General features: G+C 40.9%; 3 protein-coding genes across 4 annotated transcripts in view; 2 read left to right on the forward strand and 1 right to left on the reverse strand.

Moving 5' to 3' along the window:
- The window catches only part of fndc3bb (fibronectin type III domain containing 3Bb), a 47,430-nt gene extending 33,962 nt beyond the window's left edge, over window positions 1–13,468 (forward strand). The window contains exons 14-26 of one of the 2 annotated variants that reach the window (XM_060861488.1): window positions 416–502; window positions 1,056–1,191; window positions 1,288–1,359; window positions 1,975–2,096; window positions 2,250–2,355; window positions 3,047–3,225; window positions 3,789–3,902; window positions 4,893–5,042; window positions 5,944–6,230; window positions 7,024–7,236; window positions 7,723–7,889; window positions 8,941–9,068; window positions 11,251–13,468. In XM_060861488.1, the coding sequence (XP_060717471.1) occupies window positions 416–502; window positions 1,056–1,191; window positions 1,288–1,359; window positions 1,975–2,096; window positions 2,250–2,355; window positions 3,047–3,225; window positions 3,789–3,902; window positions 4,893–5,042; window positions 5,944–6,230; window positions 7,024–7,236; window positions 7,723–7,889; window positions 8,941–9,068; window positions 11,251–11,550 (2,061 nt within the window). In that variant the 3' untranslated portion in view covers window positions 11,551–13,468. The remainder of the gene's footprint in view (window positions 1–415; window positions 503–1,055; window positions 1,192–1,287; window positions 1,360–1,974; window positions 2,097–2,249; window positions 2,356–3,046; window positions 3,226–3,788; window positions 3,903–4,892; window positions 5,043–5,943; window positions 6,231–7,023; window positions 7,237–7,722; window positions 7,890–8,940; window positions 9,069–11,250) is intronic. The other variant, XM_060861489.1, reaches the window with a different exon arrangement.
- Window positions 13,469–14,462: 994 nt separating this feature from the next.
- ghsrb (growth hormone secretagogue receptor b) lies at window positions 14,463–15,671 on the reverse strand. Its single transcript, XM_060861799.1, has 2 exons — window positions 14,885–15,671; window positions 14,463–14,770 (listed from the first exon to the last, which is right to left on the reverse strand). Exons 1-2 carry the CDS (start codon window positions 15,669–15,671, stop codon window positions 14,463–14,465), a joined length of 1,095 nt encoding a protein of 364 aa, XP_060717782.1.
- Window positions 15,672–16,902: 1,231 nt separating this feature from the next.
- The window catches only part of pld1b (phospholipase D1b), a 29,485-nt gene continuing 28,887 nt past the window's right edge, over window positions 16,903–17,500 (forward strand). Inside the window, exon 1 of the mRNA XM_060861374.1 lies at window positions 16,903–16,919. The gene's annotated coding sequence lies outside the window, so the exon portion shown is untranslated. The remainder of the gene's footprint in view (window positions 16,920–17,500) is intronic.

The raw sequence follows: 17,500 nt of genomic DNA on the forward strand, positions 1-17,500 counted from the left end.
ACATCTGTCAATAATAATAATAATAATAATAATAATAATAATAATAATAATAATAATAATAATAATACAGTAATAATAATAATACAGTTACATTAGCAGGCGTATCTTTATATTTATTAGATTGTGATAAAGATTAATAAACAATATTGTGCACTCTTGCCACCGCACCGTGTCATCACAACATCACTTTATTTCTCATTTGCTTTAACATACCTTTTAAATAAATATATTAAATGTGATTAAAAAGTACATATTATACATATGACACATATAATAAATAAATCCTTCATTCTTTTACTTCTTGAATAAATAGCAAATGAAACCGTTTGGCATATTGTCTTAGAGTTGGCTCCGCCCACTTATGCTTGTCTAATGTGTATTTATTCTTACTGTGTGCGTGTGTGTGTGTGTGTAGGGGGCGGAGTTTCAGGTGGTGTACACCGGTGTGGATCTCAGCAGCAGGGTGGAGGGTCTGAGCAGAAACACACAGTACAGGTTTAGAGTGAGTAAAAAATCTGCTAATTTACACACCTCAACATGTCCTTATAGTCTATCTTTAGCTTGTTATTAGCGTTCACTACTTCAGCTAGGTGCTTATTTAACTGATAGTCGACTGGCACATTGAGTGGGATTTCAGGCTCAGAGCTAAATCAGCTCTCCGGACGCCTTGTCGTCGCTCTCTAGTCCTTTCATGTGATTTCCTGGTATTTTAACTCTTGTGGCTCTTGTGACTGATTTCACTGATTTCAATCCGACAGTAATTTATATTATTCAGAAATATTTAGTGACATCACAAACTGAGCTCATTAGTAGCTCTGCACACAAATTAGTTTTCTTCAGTACTGAAAAAATGTAAATTAATAGAGCAAGTGATATTTCTGTTAAATGCACATTACTGTATTTATTGTGTACTAATCACATGTTTTCCTGATTTGTGCATAACCACTGACCCTTAAGGAGTTTATTCACATTATCAATTTGCAGTAAAATGTCTGAGTGTTGAATTAATGATGAGGATCTGCAGAAACTCTGACAGTGTTTCTGTTCCTCTGAAGCTGATGATCTGCAGTGCAGAGTGGAGAAGTTCTCCCAGCTCCATCCTGGTGTGTCGGACGAGTGTGGATAAACCCGGCCCGCCTGCGGCGCCCAGAGTCGGCGCCATCACCTCACATGGCTTCTGTGTGTCTTGGGGTGAGGTTCACTACCAGCATGTCACACTCCATGTTGCACAGCTGGAACATGTGATGATGTTTTAATGTCTGAACATTTTCCTGTGTTTATCTCCAGAGCCGCCTCATGATGACGGAGGCAGCGGAGATCTGTCCTACCTGCTGGAGATCTCTGAAGAGAATTCAGGAGGTATTGTCACGGATGAAACGCTTTGAAAACAAATCTAGAATTCAACACAAATAAGATCTGGTCAGATGAATAGCACCTTAAGAATAGAACTGGAGAGAGTTGGTGTGTGTCTGTAAAGCAGTAGCTCAGCAGGCCACTCCTGGGCCCTTGAGCCAGGCCCTTAAACCTCAGCTGCTCAGTTGTATAAAAATAATGCTGTCAATGTCCCATGGGCTACGTTTGCTGAGCTGCCCTTAGGAGGCGCTCTCTCATCTCTTATTGACTTTGACAAGTGAAATAATAGAAAACTGTAAACAGTGTGTGCAGAAATACAGTGAGACGGTGTGAGATATTGCACAAATACTACAGAAAAAAATAATGTAATAAGTTAGTAAAAAATTCTGTTTTTAAATAATATAAACATTGTATACAGTCAATATTTTTCACACCCTGACTGATAAGCATGATAAATGATACTCGTGATGAGTGTTTTAGATGGTTAATATTCATACTGAGTGAAATGAGTAGTGTGCGTGTGCGTGTGTGTGTGTGTGTGTGTGTGAGTGATGTAGAAGGAGGGGATGTTTAATTACTATTGCTGTGTGATGTCACTGATCTGTGGTTGTTGTTGTACAGCAGTGAGTCAGTGGGTGGTTATGTATCGTGGGCCGCAGAGAGAACACGTGTGTAAGGACCTTAAAGCAGCGACTCAGTACTCAGTCCGCATCAGCACAGAGAGCGCGGGGGGTCACAGCCAGGTGAGTGTGAGGAACATCAGGAACAGTGGATTAGGACTTAATGATGGAGACCTGGCTTTAAATTATTTACTACTGCATGGAGGTTGGGGTTTATATTGTGTGTGTGTGTGTGTTTGTGTGTGTGCATGTGTGTGTGTGTGTTTTTTTTTACAGTACACAGACAGTCTGGTGGTCTGTACTCTCAGTCTGCCCCCAGGTCCCTGTCACACCCTCACCGTTAAGGGCAGCATCAAACACAGAGAGGTCAGCTTACAGTGGGGTGAGTTCTCTGTCTCAGGTACACACACACACACACACACACACACACACACAAACACACACAGACACACACACATAAACACACACAAACATACACACACACACACACACCCAAACATACACACACACATAAACACACACACAAACACACACACAAACACACACAAACATACACACACACACACACCCAAACATACACACACACACACAGACACACACACATAAACACAAACACAGACACATCCCTATGAGTCAGTTCTGTTCTTGTTTTTCTGTTTTTATTCTCCTTTTGTATCCATTATGAATATAATAAATAGTGCCAGAGGTTCATGGTAACCAGCTTCTACTCTCAGTCCAATAAACAATTCTGTTCATCCATTAAAGGAGGAAAAGAAAAACAAGGCACTAAGTTTAGCAGCACATGCTCTCCTCTATGAACACTGCACACTTACACTGAATGTTTCTTAAATTAATTTTACTGTGTGTGTTTATGTGTTTGTGTGTGTGTGTGTGTGTGCGTTCATCAGATTGTATATTGTGTGTTCCAGAAGCTCCTGTGTGTGTGTGTGTGTGTGTGTGTGTGTGTGTGTGCGTTCATCAGATTGTATATTGTGTGTTCCAGAAGCTCCTGTGTGTGTGGGTGTGTGTGTGTGTGTGTGTGCGTTCATCAGATTGTATATTGTGTGTTCCAGAAGCTCCTGTGTGTGTTGTGGAGGATGAGACTCTGCTCTACAGCGTAGAGATGGCTGACCCAGAGAACGATGCCGAGGCTACTGAGGTGTTTAATGGCTCACATTCAGAGTGCATTGTGGGTAATCTGCTGCCCGGCACCACATACAGCTTCAGAGTGCGAGCTGCCAACGAGTCTGGGGTGAGAACATAGAGGAGAACAGTGAAGGTTCTCCAAGTCATACAGTCTACTTCCTCACTTGTTCTGCTTTCTGAAATTCTGCTGTTCTTTGGAACACTTGTGTAATAGATGAAGAATTACAGCTCTGTCACTAGGGGCAGGTCAGGGCTCAAGAGCACATTGTGTAAGAACATGTTAAAGGGATTTGGACGTTCTCTCATATCAGTGATAGAAGTCTTTGTCTCTTTGAGGGAACCTTGTATTGGTCTGTGTAGAGCCCAAATTTAGGAGCTTTTATCCAGGCATGTGACCGGTACTGAGAGTTAACTATTAAGTGGCTGTTTAAGTGCCCTGCCTAAGAATGGACCCCGGGCCATGACACTGAGCAGGATCCTGCTGCTGGTCCACCAGGAGGCCTGGAATATAAATTTCATTAAACAATAAAAATAACACTTAATTCTTTTCGGCCGTAATGGAGACAGAACACTAATCACATTTGAATATGGCTAATTAGAAATTTCTTATTTTTTCCTCATCCATGATCTGTGCTGTAATTTCTCATATTCTGCTCCACATGTTCTCAGTTCGGTCCATACACCAAGTTCCTGGAGGTGACGACTGCAGCAGGACCTCCGGGCCAGTGTGGGGCACCGGTCATTTCCCTGACCTCACACTCCACTGCAGTGGTCAGCTGGGTGGTGGGTAATTCTCCACAGTTTGTGTGTGTGTGTGTGTGTGTGTGTGTGTGTGTGTGTGTGTGTGTGTGTGATTTGATCTTGTATTCTTATATACTGCAGTTCTGAAGCAAAAATAAAAAATTGGTCTGAAAGAGAGACGAGTAACAAGCTGGTGTGTTATTTTTATTATTACAAACTACAGATAATAATCCACTGTGTGTGTGTGTGTGTGTGTGTGTGTGTGTGTGTGTGTGTTTAATGAGTAGTGTTTGAGGCTCTGTTTGCATCTTCACAGAAAGACCACCTGAATGATCACACATCTGAGATCTTTCAGTTCACACCGAGTTTCTGTGTGAATTAAAGTTTATTTTGTGTTGTATTTTAAAGTGCAGCATCTCTTCTGTGATTATCTTTATTTTTTACAAGGTGTGAGTATTATTTTATATCTACAGGTTTCAGCCACAGTCACGCTTGAACTTGCACCATTTATTTATCTATTACTTTTATTTTATATTTTTTTATACTTATTTATTCTTTAAGAAATATAAAAGTAAATAATCTAAAGTTTTTGAATGTTAGAGGAACAAGATGATGAACTTAACACGTTTGTGTGTATTTCAGTATACACACATATACCTTTTTGCATTAGAGGTTTGTTGACGTCTCTGTAACTTCGTCCAGAAGCAGCAGTTCCTCTGATTTTCTCTCAGACATGTTTAATTATTATTGTAGAGTCCAGTCTTACACTCCTACATGACTTACAATTTTGGAGTAGATCCTGATTATCTTCTCCTCCTCCCATATAATGCACTTGGGTCATAGTCAATTAGCACTAGCAGGTCTGTCAGCAGGAACATCACGATCTCTGAAGGTGGTCTTGCTGTTCCTCTGCATGTTTTATTTTCTCCTAATTCCTGCAGATGTGAGCTGCTTGTGAATGTTAATTACTGAGATTTGGGCTGTACCCGTTGTTTCCAGGAGACTGACACAAACTGTGATTTGTTTCATCAGACGGACGAGAGCTCAGGCGTGGACATCTCAGGATACCAGCTAGACTGGGGACCTGATGAGGACTCTCTGGAACTGGTTTACAGCGGCACAGAAGCTTCCTGTGAAATCTCTGAGCTAGAGGCTGCAATGAGCTACTGCTGTAGGATACAGGTACTGAAGTACTGACATGGGGTACCGACACAGGTACTGAAGTACTGACACAGTTACTGAAGTACTGACACAGGTACTGAAATACTGACATGGTGTACTGACACAGGTACTGAAGTACTGACATGGTGTACTGACACAGGTACTGAAATACTGACATGGTGTACTGACACAGGTACTGAAATACTGACATGGTGTACTGACACAGGTACTGAAATATTGACATGGTGTACTGACACAGGTACTGAAATACTGACATGGTGTACTGACACAGGTACTGAAATATTGACATGGTGTACTGACACAGGTACTGAAGTACTGACATGGTGTACTGACACAGGTACTGAAATACTGACATGGTGTACTGACACAGGTACTGAAATACTGACATGGTGTACTGACACAGGTACTGAAGTACTGACATGGTGTACCGACACAGGTACTGAAATACTGACATGGTGTACTGACACAGGTACTGAAGTACTGACATGGTGTACTGACACAGGTACTGAAATACTGACATGGTGTACTGACACGTACTGAAATACTGACATGGTGTACTGACACGTACTGAAATACTGACATGGTGTACTGACACAGGTACTGAAATACTGACATGGTGTACTGACACGTACTGAAGTACTGACATGGTGTACTGACACAGGTACTGATGTACTGACTAATGTACCGACACAGTTACTGAATTACCGACACAGGCACTGACAGAGAACTTTTGCTAATCATTCAGATGAAAGATTTCACCTGGAGATCAATACAGATGTTATCAGTTGAATAAACACAGAGTTCAGAGTGAATATCAATTGTAGTTTTAACAAAAGCTTCTGTTCTTGTCACAGACACGACTAGTAAATTATTAAACTGACAATAAATCCTGATCACTCAGGCCACCAACCAGGCAGGGGCGGGGCCTTACAGTCAGCTGGCATGGTGTCGTACCCCAGCTTCTGCCCCCAGCGCCATCAGCAGCCTGTACATACAGGATGGGCTCCACTCAGCCCCGGACATGGAGCCGTTCTGTCCCTCCACCTGCCTGGCGCTTGCATGGGACGAGCCAAACTGCAACGGTCAGGAGATCACTGGCTACACCCTCACTGTTGGGGAGGAGCTAATCTCTGTGGGTGGGGCTACATGCACCATCATCAGGAATCTGCAGCCTGATACAGAGTACAGGTGAGTGGAGGAACCTAAATATATAAGACAACGCTAGTAAATTTAAAACACACACAGTGTGTAAGGGCTGTGGCAAGCGGACACGTGTAGGGTCATGTGCTGAATGACGGAAACAAAAATGCTTCTTAGCTCCTGGATTTCCAGCTGAAGGCCGACTTGCATCATGAAGCACTCAGGAAGTTGTTGGTCTGTGTGAGTTTAGTCTCCTCGTCTCCTGTGGACCACAGAATGAGCGTAGTATCTGATGATGTTGTCAGGACTCTGCCTGGACTTTGGCCATGTGCCTTTTGTTTATGTTTCATGTTCACGTGTCTGCCCCGCCCTTGTCTTTTCTGCCCCGCCTCTTTACACCTGTCCCTCATGTTTATTGATTATTTGTATTATTTAGTTGAGCCGCGTTGCATTGTGCAGCACGGAATCCTCTTGTCTTCATGTCTGCTGTTGCCCTTTGTCCTGTTTTGTGTTTTTTATTTATTAAATCCCGTTTCTGTTAAGCTGTCCTGCATTTGGGTCCGTTTTTATCCCGCCTTCGCTGACAGATGTTCTGCTACATGAGCAGCAGCTCTCACTCCAGTCTGGGATCTCAGTGGAACTCAAGTCTAATGAGTCTGTAATAAGAGTCTGATATTTCTTCTGTAAAATATTTAGGGTGTGAAAAGAGAAACACTGGAGTTATTTAGCAGGTTTAAGGTGTTTAAGGTGTTATTATAATGTTTCTAATAAAAGCTCATTCACAGGGATGGTGGAAATGAGCAAATTACTGAGGTGTGTGTGTGTGTGTGTGTGTGTGTAGTGTGCAGGTAAGGGCAGAGAATGCGGTCGGTGCAGGTCCATTTGGACCGAGTCTCCTGGTCAGAACCAGGCCACTGCCCCCGAACCCCCCGAGACTGGAGTGCGGCAGTGCTGGACCACAGAGTCTGAAACTTCGCTGGGGCGACAGCAGCAAGAGTCCAAACACTGACACAGACACCACCTACATCCTACAGATGGAGGACAGGAACCAGAGGTACACACACACACACACACACACACACACAAACACACAACATTAGTGTATTAGTGATGATGTTAGCTCTCTGTGATGCAAAATCCCCAAAATCAAGAAGCTGTACATTATCTACCTGAAAGTTGACAAATGGTTACCGTGACAACTGCATCATCATTATTCTGTGATGACATCACTACATGGAAGAAATGAGGCATTGTTCCCTTAACTGTGATTGACAGCTCATATCAGCTTTAAATCACGGCTGTAAAGTCTCGCCGATGAAAAGTTCAACTTTAATTAACAGCAGATAACGAGATAAATATAACAATGTTTTTAATTAGACAATTATTTTAATTTCATTATATCAATATATTTGAAAATGATTGTAATTTTAATACACAATTGATAAAAGGTAATGAAACACATTTAGTCTCACTTTGTCTCTCTCCCTCTCTGCTTTGAGTTGTAATTGTTTATTGAGTAATCGGAGGTTTTTTGCGTCAGATTTGTTCCGATCTACAGAGGACCGAGTCACACGTTTAAGGTTCAGCGTCTGAGTGAATCGAGTCGCTACAATTTCAGGATCCAGGCAGTGAGCGACGCAGGAGAAGGTCCTTTCTCTGAGATCTACTCCTTCTCCACCACCAAGTCTGTGCCTCCTACACTGAAAGGTACTCAGGAAGGTTATCTGTTTAACCTTTAGCAGATCTGTTTATAACACTTCATAACAAAATTATAACTTCAGTGTAAAAAGCTCTGACACAAAAAAAACATGCAGTTCACTGAAATACACAATAATTTGTGTTTATTAACACAGTGAATCTCCTCAGGTTTTAATTCCCTAATCAGTTTATAAAATCATTTATTCCCTCACAACTAGTGAGATAGAATAAAACTCTTTTTGGGTAAAATATGAGCTAAATTGTATTATGAATAAATAAAAATGAATATTTAAAATGAATTATGAATAAATAGATTATTATGGCACATAATATACAACCAGTTTGGGTGGAGATTGTGATTATTGGTGGCAGAAATTAAGGTGAAATTCACAGCTCCAATGGAAGGGTTTGTGGAAAATGTTGATATTTGCACAGTTTTTAAAACTAAAAACTTTAATATGGTATAAACTGTGTTTAAGTACTTTGTGTACTGGGGCTCAGATTAATAAGATCTGTTTATTTAAGTAGTTGGCTGAAGCAAATAGGACATGATAATTGGAGATGGAAATATTATCTGAATAAATAATGTTCAGTGAAACGAGGTCTTAAAAGCTCCTGATGTTTCTTTAATATATGATGCTTTTATTCATGAATTACAGTATGATAAATGTGGCCATTAACCTAAATGATGGACAGTGACCTGAATCCGTGTCCCTGCTCGAATCATTTGCATGTGAAAGTTAATTTGTCCAGATCTGAACGTAAATATGGCCACTGGCTTTGACCTCCTCATTATGTTCTCATGAATCAATGAACGGGTGAGTGTGTGAGTGAGTGTGTGAGTGAGTGTGTGAGTGAGTGTGAGAGTGAGTGTGTGAAGGAGTGATGTGTAAATGTGTAGTCAGTTTTGTGGAAAGACTTCAGCTCATAGGCTGAAATTCGTCTCAGTAATTTTACTTCTCTTCTCCTGCTGCATTCAGCCTTCTTTAGGTAAAAGGATCACTGCTGAAGGTTTTGACGTGTGTGTGTGTGTGTGTGTGTGTATGCTTTCTCTCTGCAGCTCCACGAGTTTCCCAGCTGGAGGGTAATGCGTGTGAGGTGAGCTGGGAGAACGTCCCGCCCATGAGAGGAGACCGAATCACTTACGTGCTCCAGGTTCTGGGAGGCAGAGAGTCGGAGTACAGACAGGTACTGAATCACTCTGAGCTCCATATTACTACCATCAGAGCAGACCAGTGTGTCTGAATACATCCCATTTAACATTTATAAACAGTTTATACTCAGTCTGACTCACAACTGATACTCACACACACCAACATCCACTACACACACTAATATAACGTTATTCTTCAGATGTGATGAATGTGTGATATTCAGTAGTGATTCTGTGGTGATGCTGAAACTCTGACGCAGTCTCGATCAGGTGAAAACTTAATTACACTGAATCATCAACCTGCTGGAACACAAAATAAAATGAAATTCAAGTGTACTGTCACCAAACGTGTTTATCAGGATGTGGGAATTTTTTATTATATTATATTATATTATATTATATTATATTTAATAAAATATAAAATATTGTAATGTAAAGTCTAATAATTTTCTTAAATCTATCACTTTTGTTTTTTTTGTTACGCAGAGATGTGATCACGTGTGAGGCCTGTTATCACGTGTGAGGCTAGTGTTCACGTGTGAGGTGTGTGATCACGTGCGAGGCCTGTTATCACGTGTGAGGCGTTTGTTCACTTTTCTCTGAAATTTTCACTAGTAAAAGATGGTGTTCAGGTTGTTGTTTCTTGTCTCATTTAGAAGATCCATTATCACTCATTAGGAGAAATCACACGTTCATGCAGCAGGGTCCAGAAACCCTGATTAGTCCCTCGCCTCCGAGCCAGAGAGGCAGAGAGGCAGAGAGGCAGATAGAATAAACACATTTTACTCATTTTCAGCTAAACACAAAAGTGAACAAAAGGGACAGAGGAAAAGGAAAGGAAGTAACTCAGGAATGTGACACACGAATGAAAGAAAGAACAAAAATATAGCCCTGTAAACTACAAACAGAGAAGTGTGTGTGTGTGTGTGTGTGTGTTTGTGTGTGTGTGTGTGTGTGTGTGTGTGTGTGTGTGAAATGGAACAGTAAATGGTGGTTGATTGCTGCTGCAGGATGATGTGTCACATCAGCCTCATGGGAGCTGAGTGTGATAACTAAAAAACACACCAAATATGTCTTTTTCCTACACTCACATACACACACATACATTACACACACACACACATACAAAGACACTCACAAACACACACACACACACTGCACACGCACACTTACATTTGTCGGGTTATTTTGTCTCCCTGTTTATGTTTCTCAGAAGCACACGTGTGTGTGCAGTGTGTGTGTGTACGTGTGTGTGTGTGTGTGTTTTAAATGATTTCTGTGAATTTGTGTTGTTGTTGTTGTTGTGATGTTGTTGCAGGACAAAGCCACTTTTCATTCTGATATATTTGACCATTTCGTGGCTCGAGCCACATGGCGTCCTGCAGTCTTAGAACATGAAGCTGTGTGTTCTGTGGAGCGTAAAGTCAAATCCAGTCAGTTCATCAGGACGACTTTTCCTCTCACCATCATGGAACATCTTCTTTATATAAATTAATGATTTGAGGGAACATGAAAGAGAGTGTTGAGCTCTAAAGGGTTCTTTAGTTTGTACCTGTAGCAAAAAGCCTTAAAGGTTCTAGAGTGCAGGCTTTCCCTTTTAGAGAAGGTTCTGTGTCGACAGTAGAACCCACCTCAGCTGTGTCATTAAATATTTAAAATACACAACAATAAAACACAAACTTCAAACCTATAACAGTGTCAGTGTTCTGACTTGTGACTGACTCACAGACACTGTTTGGATTCTTCTTTAATGTCTCAGCTCTGATTTGAAAAGATTGGAGTTTTGAGTCTTGAAAATAATCCACGCGGTCACTTGGTCGTGTAACGTGACCCGTTATCCCAAATCTGATCTTAGGAGCTTTTGTCCACTTTCCCAACACTGTAGTGATGCAGTTAAAAGTAGTTCCAGTTACTTTAGACTTTCCTGAAGGTTTTGTGGAATCCATACACCATCAGAGACTCATGACTCCTGAATCCTTCCCTCAGAACAAGTCGTTCTATCTCTAAAAGACTCGAACACGTTTCCAGCCTCACTTCTACACAGACTCATTTACCTGGAGACGTGACATCACGAGCTGACATCAGACTTTATTCTGTTCTCTCTTCTTTTCTAGTAAAAAGAGACGAGTTACAGTGGAGATGGAAGTGAAAAACACTGGATTTGTTTACACTGATGTTTAGTCTTTCTCACAGTGGACTAATGTTCTGTGTCCTCAGGTGTATAAGGGAGAGGACTCGGTCTTCCAGCTGTTCGGGCTGCAGTGGAACACGGACTACCGTCTGCGTGTGTTTGTGTGTAGACGCTGTGCAGACACCTCACAGGAGCTGTGTGGATCCTTCAGCCCATCCACTCACTTCTGCCCTCGTCGTGTCGTCTCATCTCTCAGCGTGGACACGGGATCCGTCGCATCGTCCTCTGCAAAAAAGCTCTCAGACGAGCAGTTCGCCAGCATCATCGTAGTGGGCGTGGCCTCACTCTCCATCTTCATCGCGTACCTGCTGCAGCTCCTCATCTAAGAACAGACATGAAAGCAGCTATCAGAAAAACCTTCTGTCTTTTTATATTCTCTTCCTGCCTTTTTTTGTCTGTTGCTTTTTATATGTTTAAACTTTGTTTCTTTGTTGCACAGATTTTTAAACTACAAACTTTACGTAAAGTGATAAATGAAAGTATTTTTTATATGTTTTCCAATTTTTTAAAAAAGAGAAAAGTTTCTAGATCAGAGCGTTTTTCCCCCTGAACAGTTTCATATAAAACCTTAAAATGACTTCATATTTTTATATTTTTTACAAAGTGTTGATGTGATACAGCTTTAACACAGCAGCCATGAGGACATTATTATTTTACAGTCATGTGCTAAATTAGTTAACTTTCATATCCACATTAAAGCAGTGGTTTTATTTACGTTCGCTTTTTAAACTGAAGCTTTTTTTTACTGTAAAGAGAGGAGTCGAGGTGACGGAGTACAGGTACAAGCGAGAGCCGTCGTATTTATTGCTCCCGTTAATATAAACGCTCTTTAGACTCATCAGTTACTGAGACTCGCTTTATTTGGAGTCAAAGATTTTCTCTCTGAATCTCTGCAGTCGTACAGAAGTGTGAAAGGGAAAGACGACATCTTTTTATTATTAATATTATGAATATAGTTATTATTAATATCGTTATTAGGTCCTTATTAACAGAAGCAGCCTCCTGTTGGCCAAAGACTTTATTTTTTATTCTCATTGGCGGTTTAACAGCAAACTGAAGTGTGAATGTTCGCAGCTCAGGGACTGAAGGGCCCCGATTTCTGACCAGTGAAAGCAGCAGTGAGAGATTTTCCTCCTGTGCACAAAGACCTTTTGTAAAAAAAAATCACATTTCAACCTTTTTGCTATTTCAGAGTTTCTTGGTAGCGTTTAACTTTAGCTGAAACTACGTTAATGCAGTACATGAAAAATGTTTACTAGCTCAATCAGACCTTAACCAAAGTTAGCGAGTCAGCTAGCAGGTGAGGTTTATTTATACTATATATTGCATACAGTACTTTATAATGCAAATCACAGTGCAATCTTTTGTTTATTTATTTCTTTAAAGAAAATCAAATGAACTGTCATATTCAATATTTTCCTCATGTAGCATGTCTTTTTATGGTTATGATGAATTTTTTTTTCAGATATAGAGCAATAATCTTTAACTATTAACCTGTTTATGTCCTCAGATATGTGTATTGTTCAGTCATACGCTGTTTTTACTCGAGTTTATTTCTGATTTAATTCATCAGATGCTGATTTCTGTTCTACAATCTACCAGTTTCTGATTTCACCTCTGATAAGCAAGTTAAAGCCAACGTTTATCCTAATATTCAGTAGAATATACACATGCATACACACACGTATGTAGGGAACATATATGTTTCTGTATGTATGAATGTAGTTATTTTCCTTTGCTCTCTCTGTCTCTCTTTAATATCAGTTCATTCTCCAGTTGTTATTACAGTCTTCTAACATTCCAGTTTGTTGTTTGTTGTTTTTTGAAGCGGTGCGACGTGACGCTGTGAGCTGAAGTCATAACGAGATGTAAAACTTGAAGTGGAAACACTTGAACACTTTTCATTTCAATCCCCAAAAAGATCCAAACCCGCAGGTTTTGTTATTGTTTTTTAAGAAATGAAAACCTTTCATGTTTTAAGGTGATTAATTTAAAGATTTTTTGAGATCATGATTAAAGTCCATCACAGACACAGTTGATGAGAATCATTCCACTCTGTCAGAAATATAATCATGTCACATTTATTGTTGTAAATTATAATCATAGCCATTATAAAAATCCTTACCATATCAGTTTAATGTATAGAGTTGAAGTAATACCCTTTGTATTTAAGATGATTATGTATCTGTAGCATATATGTAATATATTTATACACAATAAATTTTAAACATTTCTGAATATGAATTCTTGCCATGGCTTTGTCAAATTTTTAACACATGAAAAACCTCAGAACACAAACACGTTCACTGATGACTTTCTTTTAGACAAAATGACTTTGCTACTGAATTTTTTTTGTCATTCCTTTTTCAGCTCAAAGAAAAACACTAAATCTTACAAACTAACTTCATTAAAACAAATCACAGGTTTACAGCAACTATAAAGATGAAATTTGAGGAATATTTATTTTAAAATTGTTTATAAAGAGCAATAAACATTATAAAGTTCAATTTTTGATTTCCTTTATTGTCCTGCTTTCCAAACAGTTTATGGTTGGAACCTTTGCAGAAAAAGAAACAGGGTTCCACACGGAACCTTTCTTCACAAATATGCTAATGCTTTAAAGTCTCTAATGTGATGTCAGTGTCAAATCTAAGGTGCCAAGACTTTTGCACAGTGTTGTAGATCTACATGAGCTGAAGGTTTTCTGTTTGATGTATTTAAGCAGATCAGACATCTGAATGGTGTCTAATCAGGCAGCAGGATTGTGTTTCCCTGCTTTAGGGTACAATTAGCTGCAGCGCTTCATCTACAGTGCTCACTTTGACCTCCAGTAACTCACAAGGTTTAAGGCATTTTTGTGTAGACGATTTAAAACTAAATACATATAATAAAAATCACTGTATAAAAAACAAGTGCTGATGTGAAACCCTGTGGCTTTAATTAGCATCATCTCAGTCTGATGGGATAAATCTGCAGAGATCTGCTCTTCACTTCTATAGATGGATTATTAGCAGTTCAGGGTTTTGATGATGATGATGATGATGATGATGAGTTTCACTTGACTGGAATAATTATTACAGATATGAAATGTTGATTTTATGTTATCAGCTTCATCCTGAACCTCTCAGTGGTTTTAGACCACTATAAAAAGCTTGAAGGCTGAAAAGGGTTTGTGTATAAATCCTCTCGCCTCCTCTGGAACTTCTCAGCCCTCAAAGCTGAACCCACTCCTCCTCCATCATGTGGTTCCACTGGACTCGTTCCACACTGGACAGTTCTCCGAATTCAACACGGTCGACTTCGAGCGCTCTTGAGTGCATCTCACCCCGAAGAGTCTGCAGGCCATCATCCGGTACTTCTTGGACATGATGTTGTAGAGAATGGGGTTGATGGCTGCGTTGAAATAAAACATAACGAAGGAGACGAGGTTGCAGTACTCGCTGATTTGAGTAATTAGTGGAGAATTAGCTTCAGATGATTTGGAGAACAGATAGCGGCCCAAGTGGAATGGCAGCCAGCAGAGAACGAATGCAAAGACCACCACCGCTGTGAGCAGAACATGGAGAGGAAACATTAGAGGACTTGATAATAACCATGCATAACCACAAGAGCCTCAGATATTTCAGAATGTAACTGGACCAGTGTAAATGGATCTCTCACCTAACATCTTTACTGTCTGCGTGTTGTTTTTGTCTCGACTTGACACAGGTCCCACTGGGTTCTTCCTCCTCCTCCACAGAGTCCGGCTGATGAGGCTGTAGAGCACAGTGAGGCACAGCACAGGCAGGAAGAAGAACACACTGGAGATCCACACCATGACGGTGAGCAATCCGGACCGGATCGCATGCTCAGTCGCTTTGCACTCGTTGGTCGCATGTGGGTCGGTACCGTTCTCATGCTCAACACCCACCAGAGCAAAGATGGGTCCTGCACTGCACAGAGCCACGAGCCACAGCAGTAGGATGAGCGTCTTCACACGTCCACGGGTCACCAGCACTTTGGCCCGGAGCGGGAAGCAGATGGCCATGTAGCGCTCCACGCTCAGCGCCGTGATGCTCAGCACTGCTGAATAGGTGCAGCTCTCACTGATGAACTGGAAGAGCTTACACAGATGTTCACCAAGGTTCCAGGGCCGGTAGCGCCACACCCGATACAGGTCCAACGGCATGCACAGGAAGATCAGGAGGTCCGACAGCGCCATGCTGCACAGGTACAGGTTAGTGGTGGTCCTCATGTCCTTGTACTTCAGCACCACCAGGATAGTCAGCAGGTTTCCGCTCATCCCAACCAGGAAAAGTAGCGAGCAGGTCACCGTTATCCCGGTTAACACTGGCACAGGATAGAGATGGACCGGGTATTCAAGCTCCAAGTCCAAATCTGTCTCTGTTGTGTTGTCCGGTGTTTCCACGACGCACAAACAGGTGGACGCGTTCGTCCAGTTTGTCATAATGATGCTCTTTTAAAAAGAAGTGTTCTGTTTCATCGACTTTCACAGCGTTGTAGCTCACAGAAGCTCGGGAACAAAATATCTAACAAAATGACACAACATCAAATAAAATAGAATAGAATTCAATCAGATTTATCTCCGAGCGCAAAGTCTCTCTCTCTCTCTCTCTCTCTCTCTCTCTCTCTCTCTCTCTCTCTCTCTCTCTCTCTACAGAAATACAGTTTATAATTAACGCTACATAGAAAATTGCGACATTCTTCCCATAAATACTTAAATACTTAAATACTTATACAAATACAAATTCATACACAAACACACAACACACGTCTGCACTGGGAGAGACTAAAGGCGCACTGCGCACAGAACAAACCACAGTGGAGCTCCGAGCGCGCGCACACACACACACGCACACGCACACACACGCACACGCACACACACACTCACACGCACGCACACACACACACACACACACACACAAAATACAAAAATTACAGAAACCCTTAGCTGCTATAGACAGAGCATTTAGTGAAAAATGTACTTTCTCTGAATCTATGCTCACTTTAATCATCTTCCTCCTCTTCCTCCTCCTCCTCCTCCTCCTCCTCTTTCTCCTCCACCTGAGCATCTTCCCTCCAGCAGCTCTGAGCTCCATCCTGAAGTGAGCATCACTAAGTAACACTCTCTTAAAAGGCTACGCCCTCTGGAGTGAGCACTCTGTAGGGGTCAGTGTGCACTTCTACATCATCACTCAAACACCAGAAGCAGAACATCTCTAAGGTTATGAAGGTCTGGACCGAGAGGTGACACACAACAAGACGGGTCTAGAAAAAGGTCTGATCCAAAAACAAATGCAGATTCAGAAGCCATCGCGTCTCTCTGTTCTGTAAACAATCAAATACTGAATTGGTTCTTCTCCTTCTCACAAACTGGGTGTAGAATCACTGCTATGAATTAAAACCGTCTGAAGAGATTTAAATAAAGAGCTCTGTAATTCCACTAGGGGGCGAAATACAGCAATAAACTAGGTTCCATAAATATAGCTTCATGGAAAAGAAAGGAATTTAAAAATTATTTTAGCAAGTTTACCACACGGGGGCGCCATAATTCACTAATTCACCTTAATCCCGCCTATTTACTGAGGCTCAGCGCTGATCCTCAGTGAAGTCACTGGCTGTGTGATAGTGAGCTCTCTGGATCATCTGGGTGGAGCTGAATGATGACATTTTTCTCGCACTGGGTGAAGATCAGGTATTTATTTGTCTCAGTAAAAGTGTTTTGTAACTGTTGCTTACATTAGTGCTGTGTGTGTGTGTGTGTGTGTGTGTGTGTGTGTGTGTGTGTGTGTGTGTGTGTGTGGTTGTATAAGGAAGATGTGCATAAAGGATCTTCAGCAGTAAACTCTTTGTGTAATCAGATCTAACTTTGTGAACCTGAACCCTGCTCACAGATCATTAAACACCAGGGTGTGGCCCAATACCAGGACTCAGAAGTCCTTTCTTCTGCCTTCTTCATCGCTTGCTGTTAAAGTTCACAAGTAAACAATAAGTAGAAATGAGGAGGAGATAAAAATCCAGTTACTGAGACACACAGGTCATACAGTCATAACCACTGAGACTCTGTGAAAAGGTTACAGATGCTCCTGCTAAATGTCTGAAACTAACCACTGCTGAGAACAACAACTTTTATACTGTATCCTACTACATAAACAAACAAACAAACAAACAAAATAAACAAACAATCTAAATAATATTAATAATAAATAATAAAAATAAATAAATAAATACAACATTTCTTTTTTTGGCAGTAGCCTAAACATATAATATTAATCC

This window comes from Tachysurus vachellii, chromosome 25 (genome assembly GCF_030014155.1).
Source record: "Tachysurus vachellii isolate PV-2020 chromosome 25, HZAU_Pvac_v1, whole genome shotgun sequence".
Classification (NCBI taxonomy): domain Eukaryota; kingdom Metazoa; phylum Chordata; class Actinopteri; order Siluriformes; family Bagridae; genus Tachysurus; species Tachysurus vachellii.